Source organism: Peromyscus californicus, unplaced genomic scaffold, assembly GCF_007827085.1.
Source record: "Peromyscus californicus insignis strain IS unplaced genomic scaffold, ASM782708v3 Scaffold_11__1_contigs__length_118956290, whole genome shotgun sequence".
Classification (NCBI taxonomy): domain Eukaryota; kingdom Metazoa; phylum Chordata; class Mammalia; order Rodentia; family Cricetidae; genus Peromyscus; species Peromyscus californicus.
In genome coordinates this window covers 49,444,322-49,470,291 of record NW_026294402.1, presented here as the reverse complement: position 1 = coordinate 49,470,291, position 25,970 = coordinate 49,444,322, and the positions used below count along the sequence as shown (strand labels likewise).

Below are 25,970 nucleotides of genomic sequence, written 5' to 3'. Positions count from 1 at the left end.
ATTTTCTAGTCGTTTTGTTTTGGAGACAGGGCCTCATGCATCCCAAGCTGCCTCTATGTATACAAGGATAACCTTTAACTTCTGATTCTCCTGTTTCCACCTCTCCATGCTGGTATTACAGGCTTATGCTAAGTTTATGCATCATTGGGGAATCTAACCCAGGGCTTCATGCATGTTAGGCAAATGCTCTACCAACGGAGCTACACTCCCAGCCTTCCACTATGTTTCCTATTATTATTACAGGTGTACAGGAATATGAATAATTTTTTAAAGATTTTATATTTTTGTGTCTGGATGTATGCATATGCACATGTGTGTGGGAATCAGTGGAGGCCAGAATAGGTTGTTGGATCCCCTGGAACTGGAGTTTCAGGCAGTTGTGAGCTGCCTGGTTTGGGTGCTGGGAACCATACTCTGGTCCTCTGCAAAAGTAGCAAGTGCTCTTAACTACTGAGCTATCTCTCCAGACCCCTGGGGGATACGAATTGTTTTTAAGTTGATCTTGGATACAGCAATCTTCCTAGCTCTCTCACTAGTCCTAATAATTTATCTGTTTAATAATTTATCTCTTGCATCTTCTACAGAGCAATCATATTGTCTGCAAATACGGGTAGTTTTTCCTCTCCAATTCTTAAGATTTATTACCTTTATCTGCTTCTATTATAGGTTGGATCATATAAATTGCTGATTTGGGGAGCTTGTGACCTAAAAAAAAAATTGGCAATTTCATTAACTTAACACATTGCCTAAGACCTCCAGTGCAGGGCTAAATAAAAACAGTGATGGAAGATAGCCTTGTCTAAGTCTGACTCGGATGGAAATTGCTTGTAAGGTTTTTCCGTTTACCATACTTCAGGTTTATTGAGTTAAGGAAGCAGTGTGTAAGGGTTGCATCAGGTGAATATTTAATTTGTTAAGGTTGCATATTACATTAATGAATTATCTGACTGAACCTGTCCGTGTATTCTTGGGAGAAAGCCCACCTTTCTATGAAGCATTATTTTCCCTATGGGCACTGCTGTGCTCGACTTGGTATTATCTTATTTAGAATTTTAGAATCTATATTCATAATAGACAATAACAGCTAACATTTATTAAGTTTTATGTGTTCCGGGCCTATTAAGCAGCATTAAGGTACTTTCCATGACTTATTTCCTTTCATCCTTAGAAGGCCTACTGGGAGGTTAGTTCCTCTTTTTAAATATGAAGGAATGAAGGCCAAGAGAAGGCAATCACTTCCTCAAGGTCACATAGGAGATTAGTATGTAATAAAAATCCCAGTTATCAGACTCAGGAGGTCATGCAGTCCCCTGGGTTAGAGACCTGTCAGGCAGACTGGCCTACTGTGTACTTTCCTTATACATTCTTGTTCCAGCTTAATGCCAAGTTATGTTATCCCCTAGAAAGTAACTGGCTAGTTCTCTTTTTCTCTTATTAAAAAAAAAAACCTGAGTCCGAGGAAATGGCTCACTTGCCGTACAAGCATGAGCACCTGAGTTTGAATCTTCAGCACCATGTAAAAACTGGGGTGTGGTCCCATGGTCCTGTAACCTCAGTCCTGTGCCACTTGCTGGCATTCAGCCAGCTCCAAGTACAGAGAGAGACCCTGCCTCAAAGGAATACAATGGAGAGTTACAGAGAAGGACCTGACGGCCTCCTCTGGCCTCCATGCTGATGCATGGTAGCATGTGCATGTAACTGCACACATATGTCTGCATGTACCACACAGGAGGACTGACTCTTTGTCAGGCTTCTGTAGAAATAGTTTGTCTGGAGTGAATTCACTGGTTCTTATTTTATTGTCTGTCTGATTGCTTAATTTGTTTGCAGCTTTTTGTAGGCACATTTTGCTGTTTTATATATCAGATTTGTAGGAAAAGAACAAGTACCACACAAAGAACTTATTTCTTTGTGCCATCAAAAAAAAATCATTCCAAGTTTTTTTTTTGTTTGTTTGTTTGTTTTTTGTTTTTCGAGACAGGGTTTCTCTGTGTAGCTTTGCGCCTTTCCTGGGACTCACTTGGTAGCCCAGGCTGGCCTCGAACTCACAGAGATCCGCCTGGCTCTGCCTCCCGAGTGCTGGGATTAAAGGCGTGCACCACCACCGCCCGGCCAAAGAGGAACTTGTTAACTGTTGACTTGCTGAGAGGCTTCCCTGGGTTTGGTTCAGGGAGATCATGGACCTCTTTTCAGTCTGGTTATGTCTTTGGATTCACTTTGTGAGTCTGACCTATGATTGCTGCAGTTTAAAGAGCAGAGGATTCACTCAGACCTAAATCCTCCAAACCATCCCTAAGGAGGAGGTTCATTTCATAGACGACGATGTTGTTTGACTTTTGTTTTTGTTTTAAAAACCCGGGGCCGACATGTCAAGTTACAGCAAGAAGACATTGGTGAATGCGCCTGGACCTCTGTCTTCTTTAGGCAGTCGCTCCTCGCGGCTCACTCTGTCCCTGAAGCAGCTGGCTGCCTCTTGGGAGAAGGTAGCAGGGCTGGGAGAGCCAGCTTTGGCTTTAGCAAGCCTCCCCTCCTGAGAGGCCCTTTTGCATGTGTTGGGGTGGGGGTGGGGGTGAGGGGTGGGGGAGGTTCTCCCTGGCACTGACACCTGTTTTGTCTTGTCCTCTAACTCTAGATTCTGAAACTTAGCCGCGGGTCACCTAGGAGCAATCTCCCCGATTGCTGTTTGCTCCTTTCAGCCACTCAAGTTGCTTCTGGTAAGCTCAGGCTAAGAAGGTGAGGGAGTGGGGGGGATGCAGCCAGCCCACTCTGACCCTCCCTCACCCTATAACTCTACCCTTCCCCAGTCTCCAAGACAAATAAGGAGACAAGAGCTAGTCCACCCTCTCGAATGCCATGCACTGCCCGCTCCTGAGTGTGGGAAAGTCTCTGGACCATCCTCCTTAGCCACAGGTCCCCATGGACACACCCGGCCCCAGGTCTCCCCGTAACTCCAGTTCAGTCCCCTGAGTGGGCGGGACCCACAGCGGCTTCCCAGGCGGGGCTCACGGGCTCCGCTGGGTCCTAGTGCAGCCGTCAGACAGACTGCCAACCGGGACAGTCGCTCACTCGCAGCTCCAGGGCCCGGGTGACCGGCAGCCACCTGACCGGCCATGAGGGGCACGCCCCTGCTCCTCGTCTCTCTGCTCGTCCTGCTTCGGAGGCACGGTGAGTTCTTTTCAGGGAAGGAGGGAGGGACAAGGGTCGCGGGGTGGGAGGAGTGGCCGGACCGTCTGGAGCGTGGGCGGGGCAAGCCCTGTGGGGTTGCAGCCTGGCCTGGGTGGTGGCCGGGTGAGGTTTGGGGTCCCCTCCACCTTCTCCTGAGCTGCCGGGTCACTATCGGGGGTTGAGTGTCTTCAGCTGGGCAGTTCAGCTCAGTCCCGACGCTAAGAGGTCCCCACCAGGTCCTCAGAGGATCTTTTCCTCTCTACTGAAGGGACGGACTTGTCAAGCTGTAAATGTATGGGAACAAACCTGCTGTTTGGCGAGAGAGGTCACCCTAACACCACCACCCCGCGCCTGGAAAGTATTTTTGCACTTCGGGGATGGGTTTTCCAGAAATTACATCTATGGCAGGCCCTGCCTCATCTGGTCCCCTAACCCTACTTAGTTGAAAGCAGGTTAGTGAACTGGGGTCTGTGAACCTGCCACTGCCATTGGGAAAGAGATCACTCAGCCCTCATCCCTAGGTTTAGTTCAGACACAGTGAGGGTTGTTTCTTTCAGACTTAGTTGTCCCAACTAAATTCCAAGGTCCTATGTAGCTTCTACATGCCCCATCTCTCTCTCTCTCTCTCTCTCTCTCTCTCTCTCTCTCTCTCTCTCTCTCTCTCTCTCTCTCTCTCTCTCTCTCTCTCTCTCTCACACACACACACACACACACACACACACACCTGCATCTGGACCAGTGGACCCTGAAGACCACAGAGGCCACCTCCAGAAGGTGCTAGAACTGGGAGTGGTGGGACTTTCAAGGTCGCCTCCTCTTACCAAAGATAACATTGGCACAGTGTGCATTGTGGCTTTGGGTCCCTGCTGGGTGCCCTATTCCATTACCCCCTTCAATTTCCCTGTCTGCTCCATGGCAACAATCTGCCTCACCTGTCATCTGGCAAACATTTGCCATGTTCCTGAAGTGTGGTCCCACAAGGCTGTCTGCGTCTCCCTATACAGACTCCTGGTCCCTGGGCTCAAGGGATCTGAATCTCTGGAAATGGGACTTGGGACTCTGCTTTTGTATAGCCAGGTGATTCCTACCTGTGATTGGAGATGCATGGATAGTTTAGCAAGTTCCTTTTAAGACAGCATTTGGAGTTTCTTTCTTATTATTTATTGTGTGTACAGTGGTGTGCCTGCATGTATGCCTGCACAGCAGAACAAAGCACCAGATCTCATTATAAGTGGTTGTGAGCCACCATGTGGTTGCTGGGAATTGAACTCCGAACCTCTGAAAGGGCAGACAGTAATCTTAACCTCTGAGCCATCTCTCCAGCTCATGTGTTTGGAGTTTCTAAGATGCTCACAGCTATCCTTTAATAAGCCCACACCCTCACCTGACAAGCCTTTCAGATACACACTGGCCAGTGAGATTCTGTTAACCATGACATCCCCAGACAGTGAGATAGCTTTCCACTTCTTGATTGGATATGCGCTCTCAGACTGGACATGCCACAAAAGTTCACAATTCCACTACAGTCTCTATCAGATCCTTAACCGCTTTCTTCAAGGGAGCCCTCTGGCCACCGGAAATCTACAAAGGCAAGACCCTGGGCAGAGGCCAATGGGGCCACTTTTTATCACCATCACTGTATCATGATGACCTCTAGTGGTGGCTTCTGTGCTTAACTGTATAAAAGTTTGATCCAATGAAGGCCCTACCAGTTCCTCAGAAGCTGGGGGTGAACCAGCCTGTTCCAGTCTTTTGTCTGACAGGCTCTGGAAAGCATTAGGAATAGCATGTGCTATTGGGGTACCCTTCCACTTTGTAGGTGAAAGGGGGGTGCGATCCAGCGGTAACAGCCCTGCTGGTAGTCATTCCATCCCTTGGCCCATCCACAGACATGCTAACAAGCACACACACACACACCAATGATAGCCTTAGCAGGGCAGCCTCCCTCTGGGGCAAGTTAACGGGGGTACTAAACAAGCACAGGGGTCAGGGAGGGTCTGTGTGTGAAAGAAGCCCCTGGACATGGATGGCTCTGTCTAACTTGCTAGGAGTCCTGAATGGTCTAGAGTCATGGTTCTCAACCTTCCTAATGCTGAGACCCTTCAATGCAGTTCCTCATGTTGTGGTGACCCCCACCATAAAATTATTTCATTTCTACTTCATGACCGTAATTTTGCTACTGTTATGAATCATAATGTAAACATCTGATATGCAGGATATCTGATGTGTCCTGCACATCATGACCCACAAGTTGAGAACTGCTGGTCTGGAGGAACTTTTAATTCCGGAGTCCATAGTTGCTCCATGAGATGGAAGAGTCCTTGAGTCAGCTGAACACTGAAGAGGGCAAGTTGAAGATGACAAAGCTCAGTACCCCCAGGTGGGTTCAGAGCTCAAGCATAAGCCCCCATCACCTGCTGAGCAGCCTGGAACCTTTGGTCTGGTTGCAACCGCCTCCTGGGGCAGCAGAGATGGATCCAACATCCCCTGGCATTGCAGGACTGGAGGCTGGAAACTGCAGAGCCTACCCCAGTGCTGCCAGAGAATGCCAGGTAGATCTGGTCAAGTCAGATTTCTCTCTATGAAATGAGAGGTCATCCCAAAGAAACCAAAGATTGTAAGAGGGACCCAGGTATATCCTGTGGCTACAGATTGGCCCCAAGGGTATTTCAGCTGGTGGCCTGTGGAGAGGGAATTCAAGATGTTGTAGAGGAGCCAAGCTCAGACTCTAGTCCAGACATCCGCTGGACAGCCCTCCCACCCTACCCCCAGCTCAGCCTGGGGGAGGGGCAGCGGGCAGCAGGTGTGCCGGGAGCATCTTTCTCAAGGCACTAAATATTGCATCTGTTCTAGATAGGCAACGAATTGGAAAGTGCATGGAGTAGGCAGGGCAGCGGCTGCTCACCATAACATGTGGATAGCCCCGCACCCCCCCCCCCAGAAGTCCACCTCACATTTGTTAGATTGGAATGATTCATGTTCTAAGTACTCTGGCTCCATCCAAAGGGGCAGGGGGATTTTGGGAAGATGTGAAGGCTCTGCCCTCTCTCGTCTCTTTTCCTGCTCCTGGGCATCCTGTTCATGTGCCCTCGACCTTCCTTTGGATCTCCTTCTTTCCGTGTCTCATCCCCCACCCTACCTGACATAGTCTCCTTAATGACACCACAGTACACAATCAAGTCCTTAAACATCACCTTCACTACCAGACACGAGAGGCGGATGAAACAAAGACCCAGACCCTGCTTGGCAAGAGCTCTAAGATGCACAGGAAGGTCAGCTCTTGGGCTGTGAGTGCTCAGAGGGATGATGCTGTCTGGGGCTCCCTGCAAGAGACTCGCTTGGAGCTGGTCCTGAATGTGGCTCAGAGCCAAGAACTGTCTTACCGGAAAACAGCTGCCAGCTGGACCACTCCATTTGGTGTCTCAGAGAGACCTTGTGTTCTGTAGGTCAAAGTCTGGGTCCAAGAAAGCCTCCCTGTTTTCTTATTCGTGTGTGTGTGTGTGTGTGTGTGTGTGTGTGTGTGTGTGTGTGTGTGTGTGTGTGTGGTGTTGCAGACACACATCCGTGTCTCCTCAAGCACACTTCACCTTTATGTTTTTGAGACAGGGTCTCCCACTGAACTGTAAGCTCACTAGTTTGGGCTAGGCTGCCCAGCTAGTAAGATTCAGGGATCTGTGTATCTCTGCCCCACCTCAAGGCTATTTTGTGTGGGTTTGGGACTCCAACCTGGGTGCTCCCGCTTGCACGGCAGACATGTTACCAACAGAGCCATCTTTTCTAGCCCCCGTTTGACATTTCCCCCCTCCGGGAAAGCACTCCCACACTCCCAGGTCTGCAGACAAGCCACATTTCAGGAAGTGTTCCTGGTCCGAGGTACCCACACGCCTCCCTTGGGCTGGGAACTGCTGGGGTTGTGGTTGTTCTCGGCACACAGCACTGGGCACAAGCTCCACTCAGACATTGGTCAGGTGGTGGGCTGGGCACAGCCCTCAGCAGACAGAGGATGCCCAAAGGCCCGGAAATGAGACAGCAAAGAGGCTAGCAGGGGGTGTGGCCAGAGAGCAGGGTCTGGGGTCAGCTCAGGTGGGAAAGTGAGAGAAAAATAGAAGGTAAGAAAAAGAAGCCATTGCTAAGGGCCAAAGGCCTCAAAGGTCAAGCCAAAGCATTCTTGGTTTAACTGCCTTCAGCTCAGAGAGGCTGTGGGGGTGGGAAGAGCCCCCGCCCAGCGTTCTGTAGGAAGACTACCTGGCTCTGTAGGGGTAGCTGGGGCAGGTGGGTGAGTGGGAAGAGCCCCCACCCAGTGTTCTGTAGGAAGACTACCTGGCTCTGTAGGGTAGCTGGGGCAGGTGGCTGTGGGAAGAACAAGGAGATGCCGGGACAGTCCCGGGCAGGAGAGGTAAAGGAAGACGGCCGAGGGGTGGCAATGGGAGGACAGACTAGGTGATCCGGCAAGTAGAACAGATAGCTCTCAGTGGCCTGGGGGGAGGGGAGGGCAGGAAGGAACAGATGCCCGAGCTTGGGACTGGATGTCTGGAGCATAGAACACCATTCCCTGCCAGGAAGGCACACCATTCCCTGAGCAGGAGGAAGCAGCCAGGCCCAGAGGGAAGAATGGCACAGGCAGGCCGGCTGGCACCTATGCCCCCCCCCCCAGCCCCAGGGTTCCTGTGCTCTGCTTCTCACAAGCCCCTCTTCACTGCCACAGCTGCAGTGGGGTTCCTCCGGACAAGGGCCCAGCAGGTCTGACTGTACGATTTCCCAGGGGACTGCCGCCTGGCCAATGCAGAGGAGAAACTGATGGATGACCTCCTGAACAAAACCCGCTACAACAACCTGATCCGCCCAGCCACCAGCTCCTCTCAGCTCATCTCCATCCGCCTGGAGCTATTACTGTCCCAGCTCATCAGCGTGGTAGGTGCCTGGGCAACTGTGGCTTGAGGCTTAGGGGAAGAGGCAGGGCTTGTTTCCAGTCGCCCTCAGGGCCTTGGGGAAAGCAGTGGATGCCTGTTCAGGGTGCAAGGCTGGGAGTTAGGTGGCTGAAATGTTACTTCTGACCTTTGCCAGATGGGTAACGTTCCTGGTTGCCAATTTTTTCCTCGACTGTTTCTTAAAACATCCATTACTATATATGTTTGGTAGACACATGGTAAGTTTCTTTTGTGGGGTGCGGTGTGACATGGCATTCATCTATGTAAGGATCATGTCAAGGTCGTTGGCATACCTAGAACTTCAGACATTCATCTTTGTGCTGGGCATAGTCAAAATTCTCTCTGTTGCTATTTTGAAATGTCCATTTAATTGTTACCAACCATCGGTATCAGCTGTGTGTCTTGCTGTCCAGCGCCACCCCATGCCCATCTCTCCATTCCTCCTCCCTGGCACAGCCTTTTGTAAATGAACATTCAACACTATTTTTCAGACAATCTGACCTTTCCCCCATAGCTACGAGTTAAACAATTTACCTGAACTATGAGGGTGCTGAGCATCCTTCCAGGGTAGGATTCTTTCATCTGAAAAAAAAAAAATATTGCCTCTACACATGCTGTTCTTTCTGCCTGGGATGTCCTGCCCCTCTGTGCACCTCTGACTCATAGTTGAAGCCATCTGAAAACCCACACTCTCAATAGCAATTCAAATGTCTTGGCATTCAGTAATAGGGCATCCAATGGAGAGTGGCTACAGCAGAAAGGGCATCGATCATATCACATAACCAGGAGCAGGCCAATGCTGGCAGTGTTGGCTAACTCAACAATCCAAGAATGCCAGGGCTCTGGGGTCCTGCCAGTGATGTCAAAAACTGCGGAAAATCTTTTGGGTCTTTTCGAGACAACAACAACAATAACAACCAAACTCTCTCAGTCCTGCTCTCTTGATAGACACTTTTATCTCATTGGCCAGGCTTAGTAACTCACATCCAAGCCTAACCAGTTGTTGGCCAGAGGACTAGAACTACTCTGGCTGGTTTAGATCTGTCAGCGTGTGGTAAGGAGACTGGAGAAGGTCCATGGTGTTCAATCGTCAAAGAGGAAAGGGTCAGGAAGAACCACCAGGCCGACATCCTAGTGGACCCCTCACGGACGCTACTCACTGGGTCTCCAACGCTCGTGGCTCCCAGCTTGCTAGGGATGGCCTCCCATATCACTAATTTTGTGGGGGAAATAGGAACAAAGCCAGGAGAGATGCTGGGTATGGAGGCTCAGGTGTGGGGCTGAGGCAGGTGGAGGAGGGCCTGGATCAGCACAGGAGGTGACAGCATTCCAGGTGTGGAAAACTGGAGTGAGGCAAGAGGGGGTGCTGAGGAAGGTGAAAGTGGTCAGAATTTGCTACCCTGCCCCCCACAGCTGTCTCAGAGTAGGGGTGTCTGAAGGAACCATGATCCCTTGTAAACCTTCCCATTGTCCACCCAAGGGTTAGAACCCTTGCCTCTGGAAGCAGCTCTGAGGAAGTGATCACATAGGTACTGGGTCCAGCCATCAGGAGCTAGCTGAAGGAGATGGGCCTCCTCTGGGCAATGCCATCTTCTCTTTCTCCACCCCCCCTCGCCCCTTCAGCCCATGAGCCCTACATGCTCAGATTCTCCCATCCATAGTACTTAAGGAGGTTTTGACCAAATTGGTAGCTGCCGTTGGGAGGAAGCCTAGCCCCAGAATGGGGAGGGACATGTGCCCTGCCCTTGCCCTGCCCTAGGAAACTGAAAGCAGAGAGGGCTTCTGGCCAGGCCAGGCCAAGACTGCTGCCTGAGCATCCGTGACCTGCAAAGAAAGGCCCGTGCTTCATCAGGCAAGCCAAACGCCTGCTCTGGCAAAGGCGGACAGGCAGGCAGTTCTGGCCACACTGCTGGACTCAGGGTGCCCCTGCCAGATCTGAGCTGTGGGCCCTGTGGAGTGATAGAGGCTTCCAGAAACAGGAGAGAACACAATCTCCAGCTTCGCTTCTGCAAGCACCCATATGGTCTGTCATAGTCCCAAAAGCCGTGTCTAAAGAACATACTTGGTTGTAGGAGGGAGGGTTCCTTTCTGGGTTTTTGGAAGGTATTTGGTTTTGAGGAGGGAGTTTAAAGATGGAATGTCTAGGGAACAGACAAGGGGTTTTTGCTGGAGGGGGAAGCAGACTTTCTCCACTCTTCTCTTTGTGGAGTGGCAGCCAGGGTCCTCTACCCATATTCTTCCACCTTCAGCAGACACTAGTAGAGAAAGCTAAGGGGCAGAACAAATGCACAGGAGAAATTTCTGGAAGATAGAAAAGTCCCATATCTTAAAATGAGGTAAGAGGTTGAGGAGACAGCTCAGGGGACAGAACTCTTTGCTATACAGTAGAAGGACCAGATTTTGGATCCCCAGAACCCACTTAAAAGCTAGGCAGACATGGTGTCTACCTGCAAACCAAGGACGCAAGGGGCAGAGACAGAGGGCCCCCATGGCAAGCTGCCTAGGTAGAATAGCTAGAGTCAGTGAGCTCCCAGTTCAGCAAGAGACCCTGCCTCAGTAAGTAGAGAAAACCAGTTTAGAAGCCTGCATATACACCTGTCCATGTGTGCACCCACACATGCACACATAAAAACAAAACAAAAATTGCATTTGTGAAAACTGGTCAGGCGGTACCCCTGATATCAGTGTACTCAACATAGAAACCACGCCCCCACATAAAACAGTGTCTTGTTTAGAGACGAGTCCTGTCCATGTGGCCCTGTCTGGACTTTAACTCAAGAGCCTCCTGCCTCAGATCCCCAGATGCCAGGATTATAGATAGGCACTATCATGCCTCACTTAAAAATATTTTTAAGCCGGGCGGTGGTGGCGCACGCCTTTAATCCCAGCACTCGGGAGGCAGAGGCCGGCGGATCTCTGTGAGTTCGAGGCCAGCCTGGGCTACCAAGTGAGTCCCAGGAAAGGCGCAAAGCTACACAGAGAAACCCTGTCTCGAAAAACCAAAAAAAAAAAAAAAAAAAAAAAATATTTTTAAAAGAAAAATCAAGGTTTTCAGCTTTCATTGATGGTAGAGATGCTGGAAGATTAGCTTTTCTGGAAAACAATTAAGGGGTTGGACAAAGTGCTGGAGGGCTAGGAGGGATCTGTTTTAAGATAATTGGAGGCCTCAGCCAGGACTTGAGTGGCCAGGCTCCAGGAGGTGACCCTGACAGTCTCTGGTACTTTTCTCCACCCTTGGTGATTGGCCGACAGTACCTGGCTGAGAAGCTAAGACCTGGAACAGAGAGTGGTAGCTAGGGAACTGGGGAGCTGGGCTGGTGCAGGGGCCAACCCCAGGCTGAAAGGACACACAGTGGCTGTCTGGATCTGACCAAGGACATGGGACCCTGATGGGGCTCCCCGAAGGGTCACCCCAGTACTGAGAATGAACAACAGCAATAGAAGATCAGACCTCACAAAAAAAACGATGTTCCTTCCAAATTGGCTCAGCCCAGACTAGGTTAGGATGGTCCCTTTGCTGCCTACTGTAGAGCCTCTGGAGGTAGGTGTGAGCGGATGACACATGGTAGGCATGGGGGCTGGGAGATAGTTCAGTCAGTCACACAAGCGTGAGGACCTCAGTCCAGATCCTCAGCATCCTGCAAATTGTCCTCCGACCTCCACGCTCATGTCATGGCATGTGATGTATGAGCATACATACAAGTAAATGAATGTAACAAAAGATTTTAAACCTTTAAGTTTTATGCTAAGTGTATTTTGCCATAATTTAAAAATAAAAAGACATTTTCTTAAAATGAAAATAGCTGTCATTAATGTGTCCAAGGAAGGATAATGGGAAATTTCTTTAGAGAGCTAGGAATTATTAAAAAGAACCAAAGGTGATTTCTAGAACTCAAAACATACAAGAACTTTAAAACTCACTGGAAAAAAACTTATCCAAACAAGACAACTAGCATGCATCTTTCTTCCCGCTCCTCCCTTCATAACAGCTGGAATATGGGTGTGATGGCTGGAGTCCCAGTGGCCATCTTGAACTTGTAGGTGAGGGCCAGACTCTAGTGTGACAGCAAAGAGAGTTGGAAGGAAGCGAGATGGTTTTGTAGAGCAAACATCTGCACATGTGACAAATGTCACATCAGGTGTCAATCCTCTGACACAATTACCTAGTTGAATTGTTTGAGGAAGTAAGAACCATGCTGGGATCAGAACGCTGGAAGTTAGTTAATGAAGAGGGAGCGGGGAAAGGTGTATAGATAGAGAGCACAGGATACATCCAAAGAACTGAGGAAGGCTGAGAGGGCTGAGGCCCAGAATAAAGGAGCCCAGGGCCGTGAAATAAGACTGGAGGAGTTACCGATCTATCGCTGTAGAAGAAAAGTGACCTGAATAGACTAAATAGAGGTAAGATTGAAGAGGAAACAGAGGCGCTTCAGCCAACTCATTCTTGCTGCAGAAGAAAGTGAATAGGGGTGTGTAGCTAGAGTTTTCCTGCCTGGCCCACAGTCAGGACAAATCTCTCTCACCTGCCAGTCCCACAGCCGCTCAGACCCGACCAAGTAAACTTATATTGCTTACAAACTATATGGCTGTGGCAGGCTTCTTGCTAACTGTTCTTACAGCTTAAATTAATCCATTTCCATTAATCTATACCTTGCCACGTGGCTCGTGGCTTACCGGCATCTTCACATGCTGTTTCTCATCGTGGTGGCTGGCAGTGTCTCTCTGCCTCAGCCTTCCACTTCCCAGCTTTATTCTCCTCCTTGTCCCGCCTACACTTCCTGCCTAGCCAATGGTCAATCAGTGTTTTATTTATTGACTAGTCAGCAACACATTTGCCATGCAGAACATCCTACAGCAGGGGGTGTGTGTGTGTGTGTGTGTGTGTGTGTGTGTGTGTGTGTGTGTGTTGTATGTGTGCACAGAATGGATTAGGACACCAATTAGATTGTTCAGTGGTCCAGGTGAGGGATAGACAGAACTGGATTGGATTATGATAATAGGATTAATTTATTCATCCAAAAATATTCATCAGGCATCCCACATATCCCTGCTGCTCTAAGCTTTTTTTTTTTTTCCTCCTCCTCAGGGTCCTTGGATCCTAGCGGGAGGTAGGCACAGTACCCAAAGTGGCAGATGGTGTCCAGGGCAGAAGGGTCATGAAGGCAGTACAGGGTGTGTGTGGTGAGGGGAGGCAGGGTGCTAGTTTATGTAGGAAGGTTGGAGATTTGTCTGATAAGGTGGCATTTTTGAGACCTGAAAAAAGTTAAGTCAAAACTGCATGAGTCTCCAGGGAAGGGAGAAAGTGTATGTAAAGTCAGAGGTAAAGAAACAAGCATGGCCACCGTGGGGGGTTGCAAATGCAGAGGCAGGTCTATCATTAAGGCCCACTAGGCCCTGGGTAGGACTTGGCTTTTTACTCTGAGTGAGCTTGGAAATAGTAGATTTCCCAAACACAGAACCGTGGTCTGAGGAACTGAGATTCAAAAGACTACCAGAGTGTCAGCTGGGATGCTACTGCAGTTGTCCAAGCCACAGGTAATAGTAGCAACAGAGATGGGGAGAAGTGGACAATTTTGAGATGGGGGGGCAGGGGGGAGAGCGGGATAGGTCATGAGCTTTGTCTCCTGATGTGCTGGGTGTGAAATTTGAGTTATCTAATGCGGTTGGAATATGAGATGGCCTCCACAGACAGGCTCATGTGTAAGGACACTTGGCCTCTAGCTAGTGACACTCATTTGAGAATGTGTGGGACACTGAAAGAGTAAGGCCTGGCTGGCAGACACAGGTCACTGAGGGTGGACTTATAGATGTTAGCCTGGCTCCTGTGGTGGGTGTGAATACCTGTTATCTGTTTACCGCCACACCATGACCAGCCACAAGTTTCCACACCAAAGCCAAAGCCCCAGCTGCTCTGCCTCCCTTGCCATGAAACTGTGAGCTAGAATCTGCTCTCCCTACTCAGCCGCTTGTCCTGCATTTGGGTGCCGTGATGAACAAAATACCTAACACAGAGAATTGGAACTGAGAAGCAGGGATGTTGCTGAGATAAACCTGACTGGGTTGTTCATAAGTCCTTGGAACTGAGTTACACAGGGAATTGGGGGTCGGGGGGAATGTTAATATAGCTACAAAATGAGAGAAGCCCTAGCATGCTGTAACCAGAACTTAGTGGATCATTTGGGTGAACTGTGATAGACCAGAATGCAGAGAGAGAGAGAGAGAGAGAGAGAGAGAGAGAACTGCTTACAGGAAAAACTAGGCTTATGGGATTTCAGAAGGGAACAAAAACTCAATTAGAAGTTAGATTACAGGCCATTTGTGCTACATTCTGGCAAAAAAAAAGAAAAAAATTCTGGGCCCATTTTGCCCATGTCCTAACAATTTGAATTTAGCTCCATTAAAAAGTTATGGGCTAAGTTGCTTGGCAGAGGAACTATTCAGGCAGTATTGCTTTCATGTTGTGGCACGGTTATTGCTTCCTGTGTTTAGTCGGCTTTATAATGACAACCAAACCAGGAGGATCTGAAAATACACCTTGGAAGGGAATGTGAATGTGGCTGAAGTTGAAGGTGGATGAAGGGGCGGCAGGCAAATTGGCTGTAACTGCTAAAGCAGACTGGTGTCGTTAGAGAGAAACCAGGCACTGTGCACTGGAATAAAGCGAAAGGTGCCTTGGGAACAAGGCTCCACCCTCTGAAGGCCCCATGCCACGGCAGGGGTTTCCTGCTCAAAACCCACTATCCGGGGAAGTGTCTTCTCAGAGTCGCCCCCAAAAGGACACAGAGTCCAGAGCAGCTGTGTTCGAAGGGGACCTTCTTACGCTGGCAGCAGAATTTAGCGTTGTCCACTTGGTCCTGGTTTGCCAGGTATGGGAGGTGTGAGAGTAGCAGGGTTATGAATCCTTCTGCAAGGGTTCAGAAAGCTGCAGAGGCAGGCAGTGCGTGGCGTGACTGGACTCTCTGCAAGGCGCCCCTGAGAACCCGTTGCATGAAGCTGTGAATGGAAAGATTAAGTTGCAGTGGGGCCCATGGGATTTAGGAGATGGAGAAAACAGGGAACATTCACCAAGGAAAACTGCGGGCAACTGGGTGGAGTCAGTCTGGGCAGCAGAGCTGAGAGATGGGGCTATCTCCCACATTTGGAACCCAGATGATAATGCTGAGAGCCCCAACATGCTGGACATAGAGCTACACGATTGGGGGTTTTCCCTGTAAGGTTTCAGTCTTGCTTTGGTCCAATCTTTGAAGATTTATTTTTGTCTTGTGCATATGGGTATTTTGCCTGAATGTTTGTACACGCACCAAATGCATGCAGTACACGTAGAGGCCAAAAGAGGGCATGGAATCCCCTGGAAGTGGAGTTACAGGTGGTTGTGAGTTATCGTGTAGGTGCTGGAAATAGAACTCGGGTCCTCTGAAAGAGCAGCCACTCCTTAACCATTGACCCATCTCTCCAGCCCCTTTGGTCCCATCTGTCCTTACTATGTTTCTATCTTTTGCTTTTTGAATGGGAATGTTTATGCCATTCTATGTTGGAAGTAACTTATCTTTTGATTTTACAGGGACTCACAGTTAAGAGAGTGTCTGGAATCTTAGAAAAGACCTCAGCTTTTACAGTGTTGGGACTATAAGACTATGCAGCCTTTTGAAGTATTAAATGCATCGTTGCACTATAAAATGACCAGGAGCCTGCCTGAATATGGAATGTCCCACGCAGGCTCAGGTCTTTAAACACTCGGTCCCCAGGTGGCTATACTGAGGTCATGAAACCTTTAAGAGGTGAGGAAATAGGTTGTCATAAGCAAGCCTGTGGTCAAAGCCTAGCCCCAGTTCTAGCTTGCCTGTCCCTGCTTCCCACCTGCCCCTACAATATGACCAGGCACAAGCTCCACATGAAGGCCAGAGCCCTGACCACCATGCTACCCTCACCATGAAACTGTAAGCTAAGATCAGCTCCTCTTCCCCTAAGCTTCTCATCAGCATAGGATTGCAGTAACTAATGCACCACCTAAGAGACCGTTAAGGAGCAGCTGGTCCCACAGGCCAGGGCTCAGAGCCTTTTTGAGATAAAGTGTCGTCCATTGGGGGGGCCCCTCCTTCCAGATGAACTGATACTCTCATTTCCCTCCCCAGAATGAGCGAGAACAAATCATGACCACCAACATCTGGCTAAAACAGGTAAGTGCCTTGGAGGGTCCCCAGCCTAGGTGATGTTTCCTCTGGGGCTGCTCTCTGGTAACGGTGGACCTCCAGGTGACATGGCCTTGTCTGTGTACTCAGGAGTGGACTGATTACCGCCTGGCCTGGAACAGCTCCTACTATGAAGGGGGTGAACATTCTGAGGATCCCGGCAAAGCGCGTCTGGCTGCCTGACATCGTGTTGTATAACAAGTGAGTGGGAGGTGGCTGGAGTTAGTGAGGTCAGGCCAGAGCACCAAGCCAGCCTTCAGGGCCATCCGTACCTGAGTCCAACCCCATCCCTCCTCTTCTACACTTCATTCAGACTTCTAGGCCCTGGAGCTGGAGAAATAGAGATGGTGGAGACAGAGACTTCCAAATGGGAGGGTGGGAAGGGAAGCCTGGAGAAGGGAAGGGCCTTGTCCTGCTCAGCACAGCAGGGACTAGGCCAGCCTTCAGACCCTCAGGCCAGTGTCCTTACCATTCCTGCCTCGCCATTCTGTCTTTTCGTGACTTGGTGGCTTTGTCAGTGTTGGGGACCACAACATTGACTTGTCATATGTCAATACTTCGGGTATATTAGTGTGATAGCAGCTATTTGAGAGGCTGAGGCAGGAGGATCAGGAACCCAGGAGTTTGAGATCAGCCTGGGCAAAGAGAGTGAACATGAGAAAGAATAGACAGCCAAGAATCGAGCTAGATGAGGGTCCATATCTCATCTCTGCCACTTACTGGTCTAAGGAGCTTGATAACATCTTCCAGCTTCCCCAAGCCTTGCTTTCCAAGCTATAAAATGAGGAACACAATAAAAATGTTGCTTCCTTGGACTCTTGTAAGGCTTAACTGAGCTAATTCCACGAGAGGCTTCAGTGCATCATGGCAGGGAGTTGCTGAGAAACACAGGCCTGTTTCAGTGAGGAAGGTAGATGACTCCCAAGGACTCTGGGTGGGTTCTGAGAACAATCCAGTCTTCCTCTGTAGATGTGTGATGTTCTCCTCTATGCCCCGCCCCACCCCAGTGCTGATGGGATCTACGAGGTGTCTGTCTACACCAATGTCATCGTGCGTTCCAATGGCAGCATCGAGTGGCTGCCCCCTGCCATCTACAAGAGCGCCTGCAAGATTGAGGTGAAGCACTTTCCCTTCGACCAACAGAACTGCACTCTCAAATTTCGCTCCTGGACCTATGACCACACAGAGATCGACATGGTCCTTAAATCACCCACAGCCGTCATGGATGACTTTACCCCCAGTGGCGAGTGGGACATCGTGGCCCTCCCAGGACGAAGGACGGTGAACCCGCAGGACCCCAGCTATGTGGATGTGACCTATGACTTCATCATCAAGCGCAAGCCGCTCTTCTACACCATCAACCTCATCATCCCCTGTGTGCTCATCACCTCGCTGGCCATCCTGGTCTTCTACCTGCCCTCGGACTGCGGGGAGAAGATGACGCTCTGCATCTCCGTGCTGCTGGCGCTCACATTCTTCCTGCTGCTCATCTCCAAGATTGTGCCTCCCACCTCTCTTGACGTACCGCTCATTGGCAAGTACCTCTTGTTTACCATGGTGCTGGTCACCTTTTCCATCGTCACCACGGTTTGTGTCCTCAATGTTCACCACCGCTCACCCAGCACTCACACCATGGCAGCCTGGGTCAAGGAGTGCTTCCTGCACAAGCTGCCCATCTTCCTCTTCATGAAGCGCCCAGGTCTCGAAGTGAGCCCAGCCGGGATCCCTTATCCCGGCCAGTTGCACCTGACCACAGCTGATGCAGCAACCACCTCTGCCTTAGACCCCGCCAGCCCATCTAACGTCTATGGGCATTCTATGTACTTTGTGAACCCTGTCCTCACCGCTCCCAAGTCTGCAGTCAGCTCCCACACAGCAGGCAACCCCAGGGATGTCCGGCTGAGGTCCTCTGGGAGGTTCCGGCAGGATCTACAGGAAGCTTTAGAGGGCGTCAGCTTCATCGCCCAGCATCTGAAAAGTGATGACCAGGATCAGAGTGTAAGTCACCAGCCCTTCCCCCACCACCTGAGTAAGACATTCAAAACGGAAGTGTTTTATTATAGCTTCATAGGTGAGGAAGAAGCAATGATCCTCCTGTGTTGGTCCTGGGTTCCCCCAAAGCAGAGTCTGAGATGGGGTTTGGATACAGGTAGCTCACTTGTGATGTCACCCTAGGAAGTGCAATGAGGATGTAGAGAAAGCAAAACAGAGGGAAAGAGGGGCCCTGCTGTAGGATACCAGCCAGCTTGCTGTTGTGGGTACAGCATAGAGACCCCCAAGGACCCAGACAACTAGCGTCAGAAACATCTCCTGGAGGGAGGGAGGCTGGAGTATTTATCTCCAGCTCCCATCTCCCTTCAGTTGACAGTAGCCCTGGGATATGGTCTTCCCTATACTTCCATTTATGCCCAGTTGCCAGAGCCAACACCCTCTGTGGTAGAGAAAACCCGGAGGCAGAGCAGAGGAGAGCTGCATGCCCTGAGAGGAAGGTTCTCGGTGGATCTGAAGGTGGTTCAGCCATCCATAGAGAGCATAGCTTGGGTTGGGTTGCATGGGGCTTCTGCTCCTACCTTTTCAGACTTGCAAAGAAGCCCTGTGAGGAGTTATACCCTTCAGGAGCATAGAAACATCAGTTAGAGCGTTTTTGCTACCAGGCTAATACATTATTATGTAGGGTGACCAGAATGGCAGGTTTTCTAAAATGAGGTTAGGTTCTCCTTCTCAGGACACCATGAGTTCTAGAGTTTGTGCATCTCAGATGACTCCTCTGAAGAAGTGGCACCTGTGTTTTAGTGTCAGTCTGTTGCTGTGGCAAACACTACCATCAGCAGCAACTTCAGAGAGAAAAAGAATTCATTTGGCTTATACTTGCAAGTCACAGGAACTCAAGGTGGGAACTTGAAGCCAGGCCTGCTTCCTATTCCAACAGAATTACCTCTAGCTCACCACAGCCAAGAAGAATAGCAGAAACTCTTGGAGGAAGGCTGCTTGCTGGCTCACTCACAGACTCATTCCTTAGCTAGCTTCCTTGTCCATCCCAGGCCACCTGCCCAGGGAATGGTACTGCCCACAGTGGGCCGGGCCCGCCTACATCCATTAACAATCAAGACAGTCTCTCCGAGGATATGCCCACAACCCAATCTGCTCAGGGCAATCCCTCAGTTGAGGCTCCCTTCTCAGGTGATTCTTGTCTGTGTCAAGTTGATAGTGAAAACTAAGTAGGATAATGAGTGAGGGAGATTTTATAATGAATAGATACATGGAGACCTTCATGGTTAGAGTCTCCTGTGAGTTTCTCTACCTGAAAGAGCATGCGTCATATGCATGAGAATGTTCCGGTTTCAAGGCAGATAGATCCTCTCAGATTCCTTAAGCAGCGTTTTATGTTGCAACATTGTGTCCCCCCACTGGCCGCTGCAGAACAGAAGAGGACTTCTTCCTTCTTACCTTTTTGCAATTCCTTCCCACAACTAGATTCCCAGGGGAGAACTCTGGCATTCCATTAGTTAGCCCCAACTGTAGAGCACAAGCTGCAAAGTCTCAGAATCACACCGTGAGGAAAGAGGAGAATTGCTAAGAAAGAGAATGTCGGGCCTGTGGGTCATCGGCCTCCTGCTCAGACAGTAGCTCCCCGTCCTGTAGGGTCAGCCCACCTAGAGCTTGTTAAGACACCAAGGGTCCTCTCGGGCCTCCAACTCAGAATTTTAACCAGATCTCTGAGGCCTCCTAGGCCCGTTTCGGTCAGAAGCACAGCTCCGTTGTATTTAATAACGCTAGTATTTCTTTCATTCCCCTCCCCCATCTCCTTGTAGCCTAGGCTGGGCTTGAACTCACTACACAGCTGAAGGTGACCTTGAACTTTAAAAAAAATATTATCAACTCTTTATCCTTAAAACCAGCCTCATTGTGAACACCATAGCACTCCGAGCTGGCCTGTACATCACATTCCTTTTGTGTGTATCAAAATTCATACTGAATCATGATCCTGGGTTGCAGGTTTTCACCCATCTTTGTGGTCCTCTACCACTCCAGTCAAAAGCACACAGAGTGCTAAGGGATTCTTTTTTGTTTTAGGCAGTGTTTCATGTAGCCCAGGAGGGTCTCAAACTCACTGTGTAGTTGAGGATGACCGTGAACTAACTTACTCCTCCTGCCTGCGCCTCCCCAGTGCGGGGATTTCAGGCATGCACCCCCACCCAGATTTTATTCTGGCGCTGGGGACCAAACCCAGGGCTTTGTGCAAGTGAAGCAAACACCTATCACCAAGCCACATCCCCAGGACTGACCCTGGACTTGATCTTCCTGCCTCCACTGAGTTCGGGATTTCTGGAGGAAGCGTTAGGAGCCACTTCTTAAACTCCTGTGGGTTCCTGTGCACATCCCGCTTGAGAAACACTGGTCTCCTGCCCTCTGGCTTGAGCTAGCCCCATCCTGAGCTTTTTCTCCCAAGGACCTCACTGCCCCCTTGGCACCTGCGGGCCCCATCGGTTAATAACCAGCCCCAAGAGGGAAGGAGCCAGGCGGAACTCAGTGGGATTATACCCACCTGTGTGCCGGTAGTGCCAATCATGTGTCAGGTGCTCTGTACGAGTCGGCAGACAATCCTAACTCTCCCAGGAATCCTGGGGAGTGGCTTTTACGAAAGCCCTTATTTTACAATGGGAAACTGAGGCACAGAATAACCCTCTGACTTGTCTCGGGTCACACAGCTGGTTCATAGCTGCAATCCTTAAACTCTGGGCGCCCTCTGAGGGTCTTGCCCTGCCCTGAGCACATGATGAGCTTGTTACCAATGATTTTCTTCTGTGTAGTTAGAGAAGTCCGTTTTCCCTCTCACGGCAGGGCCTACTGCTAAGCCATCCCAGGAGCTGTTTCTCATCCACAGCACTTTTGCCCTCCATAATGACTAACTGGTCACTGTAAGTAGCACAAAACGATGGGAATGTGCTGGAAATTAAGGCTGTCAAAATGAATTCCTCCATCCCTACTATCGCTGTGTGTGGGGAGGCCCACTTGCCTGCCCCGGAACAGGACCAATCCGTGTTTGAGGGAGTGGAGTTTGATCTGACATAGGATTATCCTGGAGTGTGACTCACACTGTGGATGGGCCCTGGCAAATTGGGTCGCTGACGTCAGCTTGTGCGTTGCTGCCTGTATGTCTAACTGCAGAGTCTTCCCAGCCAGGGAGTGGAGAAGGGAGGCCGGGGTGCTGGGCACATGACCACTCTCTCTGAGGGTCTCTCAAAGCACCAAGGAGGCAGGTACATCTATGGTGGTACCTCTGGAAGCCAGCCAGGTTTCTGCTGGTGTCACAGCCCATGGTTGGGTCTCAGAAGACCAAGTGTGTGCAGAGCAAGAAAGTGGGAATGCCAGAGAGCCAGATGACGAGGCCAGGGGAGGTGGAGCCTTGATTATAGAAAACAGGCGCTGTGCGTAGAGTGGAACTGATTAAACCGTGAGGTTTTCAGGTGTTCTATAAGCTCTTGTCAAGCAGGTAGGCCCTACATCTTCCGCTCTCCAGAGCCAGCTAAGACAGAGGATTTAGGGTAAAAATGAGAAGGAACCAGTCATCCCTAAGCCACAACTGCCTTTGCCCATAACCAGATTTGGCTTTAAAATCACCATGTGCGCTTTATTTGGGTCTCTGTTTCTTCATCCATGGATTCATCTGACTGTGGATAAAATAATGGGTAGAAAAGGCGTCTGCACTAACATGTGTACTCCCTCCTGGCCATTAGTCCCCAAACACAGGACAATGACCGCTTATATAGCATTTACATTATGTCAGGAATTCACATGGTCTATAGGCATTGTAAATTCAGGGGAGGATTTCATGATGTCTTCGGTTTCTATTGCTGTGATGAACTCCATGACCAAAAGCAACTTGGTAGAGAACATTTGGCTTACATATCCTGAGTCATAGTTCACTGAGGGAAGCCACGGTTGGAGCTCAAGGCGAGAACTGAGGCAGAGCCGTAGGGAAAGGAACACACTGTTCACTTGCTTGCTCCTCATGACTCACTCAGTCTGCTTTCTTCTGTGGCCCAGGACCACCTGCCCAGGAGTAGCAATGCCCACAGTGGGCTGGACCCTCTCACATCTATCATTAACAAGAAAATGCCCTACAGACTAACAGGATAGAGGCATTTTTTTTTTCAATTGAGGTTCCGCTTCCCAGAGGACTCTAGCTTGTATCAAGTTGACCAAAACATAATGAGGATGCATGAGCTGTATGCACATATTGCACCCTTTGAGGCTGTGAGGTCTTGAGCGGCATCAGGGTTTGGGTGTTCATAGGGGACCCCAAGAAGACCGAGAAACAGCTGTACAGCCCAAGCCCCCTGCCTCTGTTCCTTCCTCCTCCAACCCTGGTCAGGTCAGGTGGGGCTGAAGGACACCAAAAGAAGCACCAGAACTGCCCAGTGGAGGCCAGCCTGGGATTCAGAACCTGCCACACCAGTGTATAGCTCTAAGCCCCCGTGTGGCCTGTGGGGTCCTGGTCAGCAGGGGAAGGTGTGGTTCAGAGGGAGGAAGTACTCTGTGCTTGGCACCTGTAACCAGTCCCTGTCTGTCTGCAGGTCATCGAGGACTGGAAATTTGTAGCGATGGTCGTCGACCGCTTGTTCCTGTGGGTGTTTGTGTTTGTGTGCATCCTGGGTACCGTGGGGCTCTTCCTACCTCCCCTCTTCCAGACCCATGCCCCTTCCAAGGGCACCTAGACTACCCAGCATGCCAAGGGCCCCTGGGTTATAGCGAGATGATAGGAGAAGCCAAGTGGGCAGTTCACTGCTTCCTCTGGGTCACAGCTAAGGAGGCCCTAAGGAAAGATGTGACCACCGGCAGTCAACCCCATCAAACCCGCCACGATGAGAAGGACGAAGGTGGGTGGCTTGCACTGTTCCCTCCGAATGCCTCAATTAAGTCCCTGCAGGAGGGGTTTAGGCTGCCCAAGTCCAGCCTGGCCTCCCTCCTTCCCTGTGCCAGGCCCTGGAGTCAGACAGTCATAGAAGCAGCACCTGCTGTTCCGTGTATCACGCCATCACACCCCAGGCCGCCACCACACCCCAGGCCGCCATCACACCCCAGGCCGCCATCACACCCCAGGCCGCCATCACACCCCAGGCTGCCGTTCCATCCATCTCCCTCCACTCCCAGCTACCCACGAGATTCCTGGGTCTTCCATTTCCTCACACATCCAGATTCTCCCAGGTCAGAATCTTTATGTCTGCTGTAGCTCCTCCCAAATCCTCAGACTCTTACTTCCCCAGCTTCTCACATGGCTGCACTAGTCAGGGCTCTACTCCCATGATCCTCTGCTCCAATGTCATTTCTTGTAGAAGCCTTCCCTAGTCATGCATTCCAAAGCACTGTCTCCCATAACTGCATTAAACCTCCGTGAGTGTCCCCCATTGGTACCTGCAGTTTAGTTGGTGGCACACCAGTCACCTGTCCCTTGCCCCTGAGAGTGTGTGCTCCACAAGGGCGAGGGACAGAGCTCTGTACACAGAAGGTGAAAAATAAATGTTCGCTGAATGAAGAATGGCTCCTGCTTTCCTTCAAGCTCACATGCTCCCTCTGAGTAGCTGCCTTTGGTCCCCACCTCTAGAAAGAGTGGCCAGCCTTCTCCGGGACATCACAGCTCTGGCTGCTTTCTGCCTTTACATCACGGTTGGTTCAGACCTGTCTCTCTCACACACCCACACTGGTCCATTTCTCACACTACTTGCCCCATTGATGGCACTCAAGATATTTCTGGAGTTAAGGAGAATATTTAAAAATTTTTAAAAATATTATTTTATGTGCATGGATGTTTTGCCTTCATATATTTGTGTGCACCATGTGCATGCTTGGTACCCCTGGGGGCCAGAAAAAGGCACTGGAGTCCCTGGAACTGGACTTAAAGACATGAGCCGCCATGTCAGCGCTGGGAATCAGACCTGGATCCTCTGGAAGGGGAGCCAGTGTTCTTGACGGCTGAGTCTCCAGCCCCTGAAGGAGAATACTTTATTTATTTATTTATTTATTTATTTTTGGTTTTTTCGAGACAGGGTTTCTCTGTGTAGCTTTGCGCCTTTTCCTGGAACTCACTTGGTAGCCCAGGCTGGCCTCGAACTCACAGAGATCCGCCTGGCTCTGCCTCCTGAGTGCTGGGACTAAAGGCGTGCGCCACCACCGCCCGGCTGAAGGAGAATACTTTAAAGAGTGTTGTTTTTACAATTATCATACAATAAAGTTGGCTTCTTCATGTATAATCCTTTAAATTTTAACGTGAGTCTACATTTGTATAACCATCACTAGGACAAATGAAATGTGTTTCACGCAAGCTCTGCTGCTATTCTGTATCGTGCCATGGCCTGCACACTTGGCCTTGGCACCCCTGGCCACCCCTTACCTTTTCTCCATCACTCTAGTTCAGAATCTTCTAGCCTGTGGCTTATATGGAATCCAACAGGGTGTAACCATTAGAGACTGGCTTTTTTTTTCTGCTGCATCTTTAAAAGTAACATCATTGGGCCAGTAAGACGGCTCAGTGAGTGGAGGTACTTACGTCTCAGGCGAGGTGAGGCGACCTGACTTTCATCGCTATAGTCCGTATAAGGATGGAAGGAGAGAACTGACTCCACAAAGTTGTCCTCTGGCTTCCATGTGTATGCACACCCACACAGTCAATAAAAATCTTTAAAAAACAAACTTTTATTTATTTATTTATTTATTTATTTGGTTTTTCGAGACAGGTTTCTCTGTGTAGTTTTGCGCCTTTCCTGGAACTCGCTTTGGAGACCAGGCTGGCCTCGAACTCACAGAGATCAGCCTGCCTCTGCCTCCCAAGTGCTGGGACTAAAGGCGTGTGCCACCACCGCCCGGCCAAACTTTTATTGAAGTATGATTTACACACCATAAAATTCACTCATTTTCAGTGGACAATTCTGTGAGTTTTAGTATGTTCATGGCCACGATCCAGCCTAGTACCTCTCCTTCACCCTAACAAGCTCCCTAATAACCATCAAGGAAGCCTCCAAAGTGCCAAGCCATCCCCGGTGGGTAGCTAGAGAAGCAGAGGGACCCCAGGACACCTACCCTGTCACTGCCTATTCCTGGGACACCCAGGCTAGCAGGTGGCAGTGAGACAAAGCAGAGTCTACAAGGGTCAGGGTGGAAAGCCGGATACTCTCTCTGTTTCAACCTTACCTATAAAAGCATTTATTTGCTATGCTGGGGATCCAAACCTGGGCCTGGGGTATGCCAGGGCAGCCCTCTCCTGCTGAGCTGTAACCTCCAGCATTGTTCTGTGGCTTATTAAGGAGCGTTTCTAGCATAGTCTAAATTAAGAGAATAATATAAAACCTCCCGGGTGTCTTCACCGGGCCATGATAAACTCATCACCAAAATTATTTCGACTCTAACCCATCTATTCCCCCTTAACTGTATGCTGCCTGTATGCACGTATGTATGTGTACACACCCGTACCGTGCTGAAAATAGTTACTTTAAGAGCATCAACTTCCATGGCCTCGTTTTGAGTTGCACCAGAGCTGGCACAGCCTTGCGGTGGTCCCCCAGCCCTCCTCGGAGGTGCACGCGCCCGGCAAGCCCTGGCCAAAGACTTGCCCCTTTTTTTCCTGCCCGGGTGACAGTGCTTGCGCCGGGTCTGGTCCTTAGCCTAGAGGTTTCCAGACTCCAGGGCTGCT

The 25,970-nt window shown here is 50.0% G+C and overlaps 1 protein-coding gene across 1 annotated transcript; it reads left to right on the top strand.

The window, feature by feature from the left end:
• Positions 1–2,912: 2,912 nt before the first annotated feature.
• On the top strand, positions 2,913–24,884 carry Chrnb4 (cholinergic receptor nicotinic beta 4 subunit). Its single transcript, XM_052760824.1, is given in 7 exon segments — positions 2,913–3,165; positions 7,928–8,076; positions 16,226–16,270; positions 16,373–16,417; positions 16,419–16,483; positions 17,290–18,280; positions 22,861–24,884. Coding segments are annotated over 7 exon segments (1,491 nt in total). The 5' UTR covers positions 2,913–3,110; the 3' UTR covers positions 23,002–24,884.
• The last annotated feature ends 1,086 nt before the right edge of the window (positions 24,885–25,970 follow it).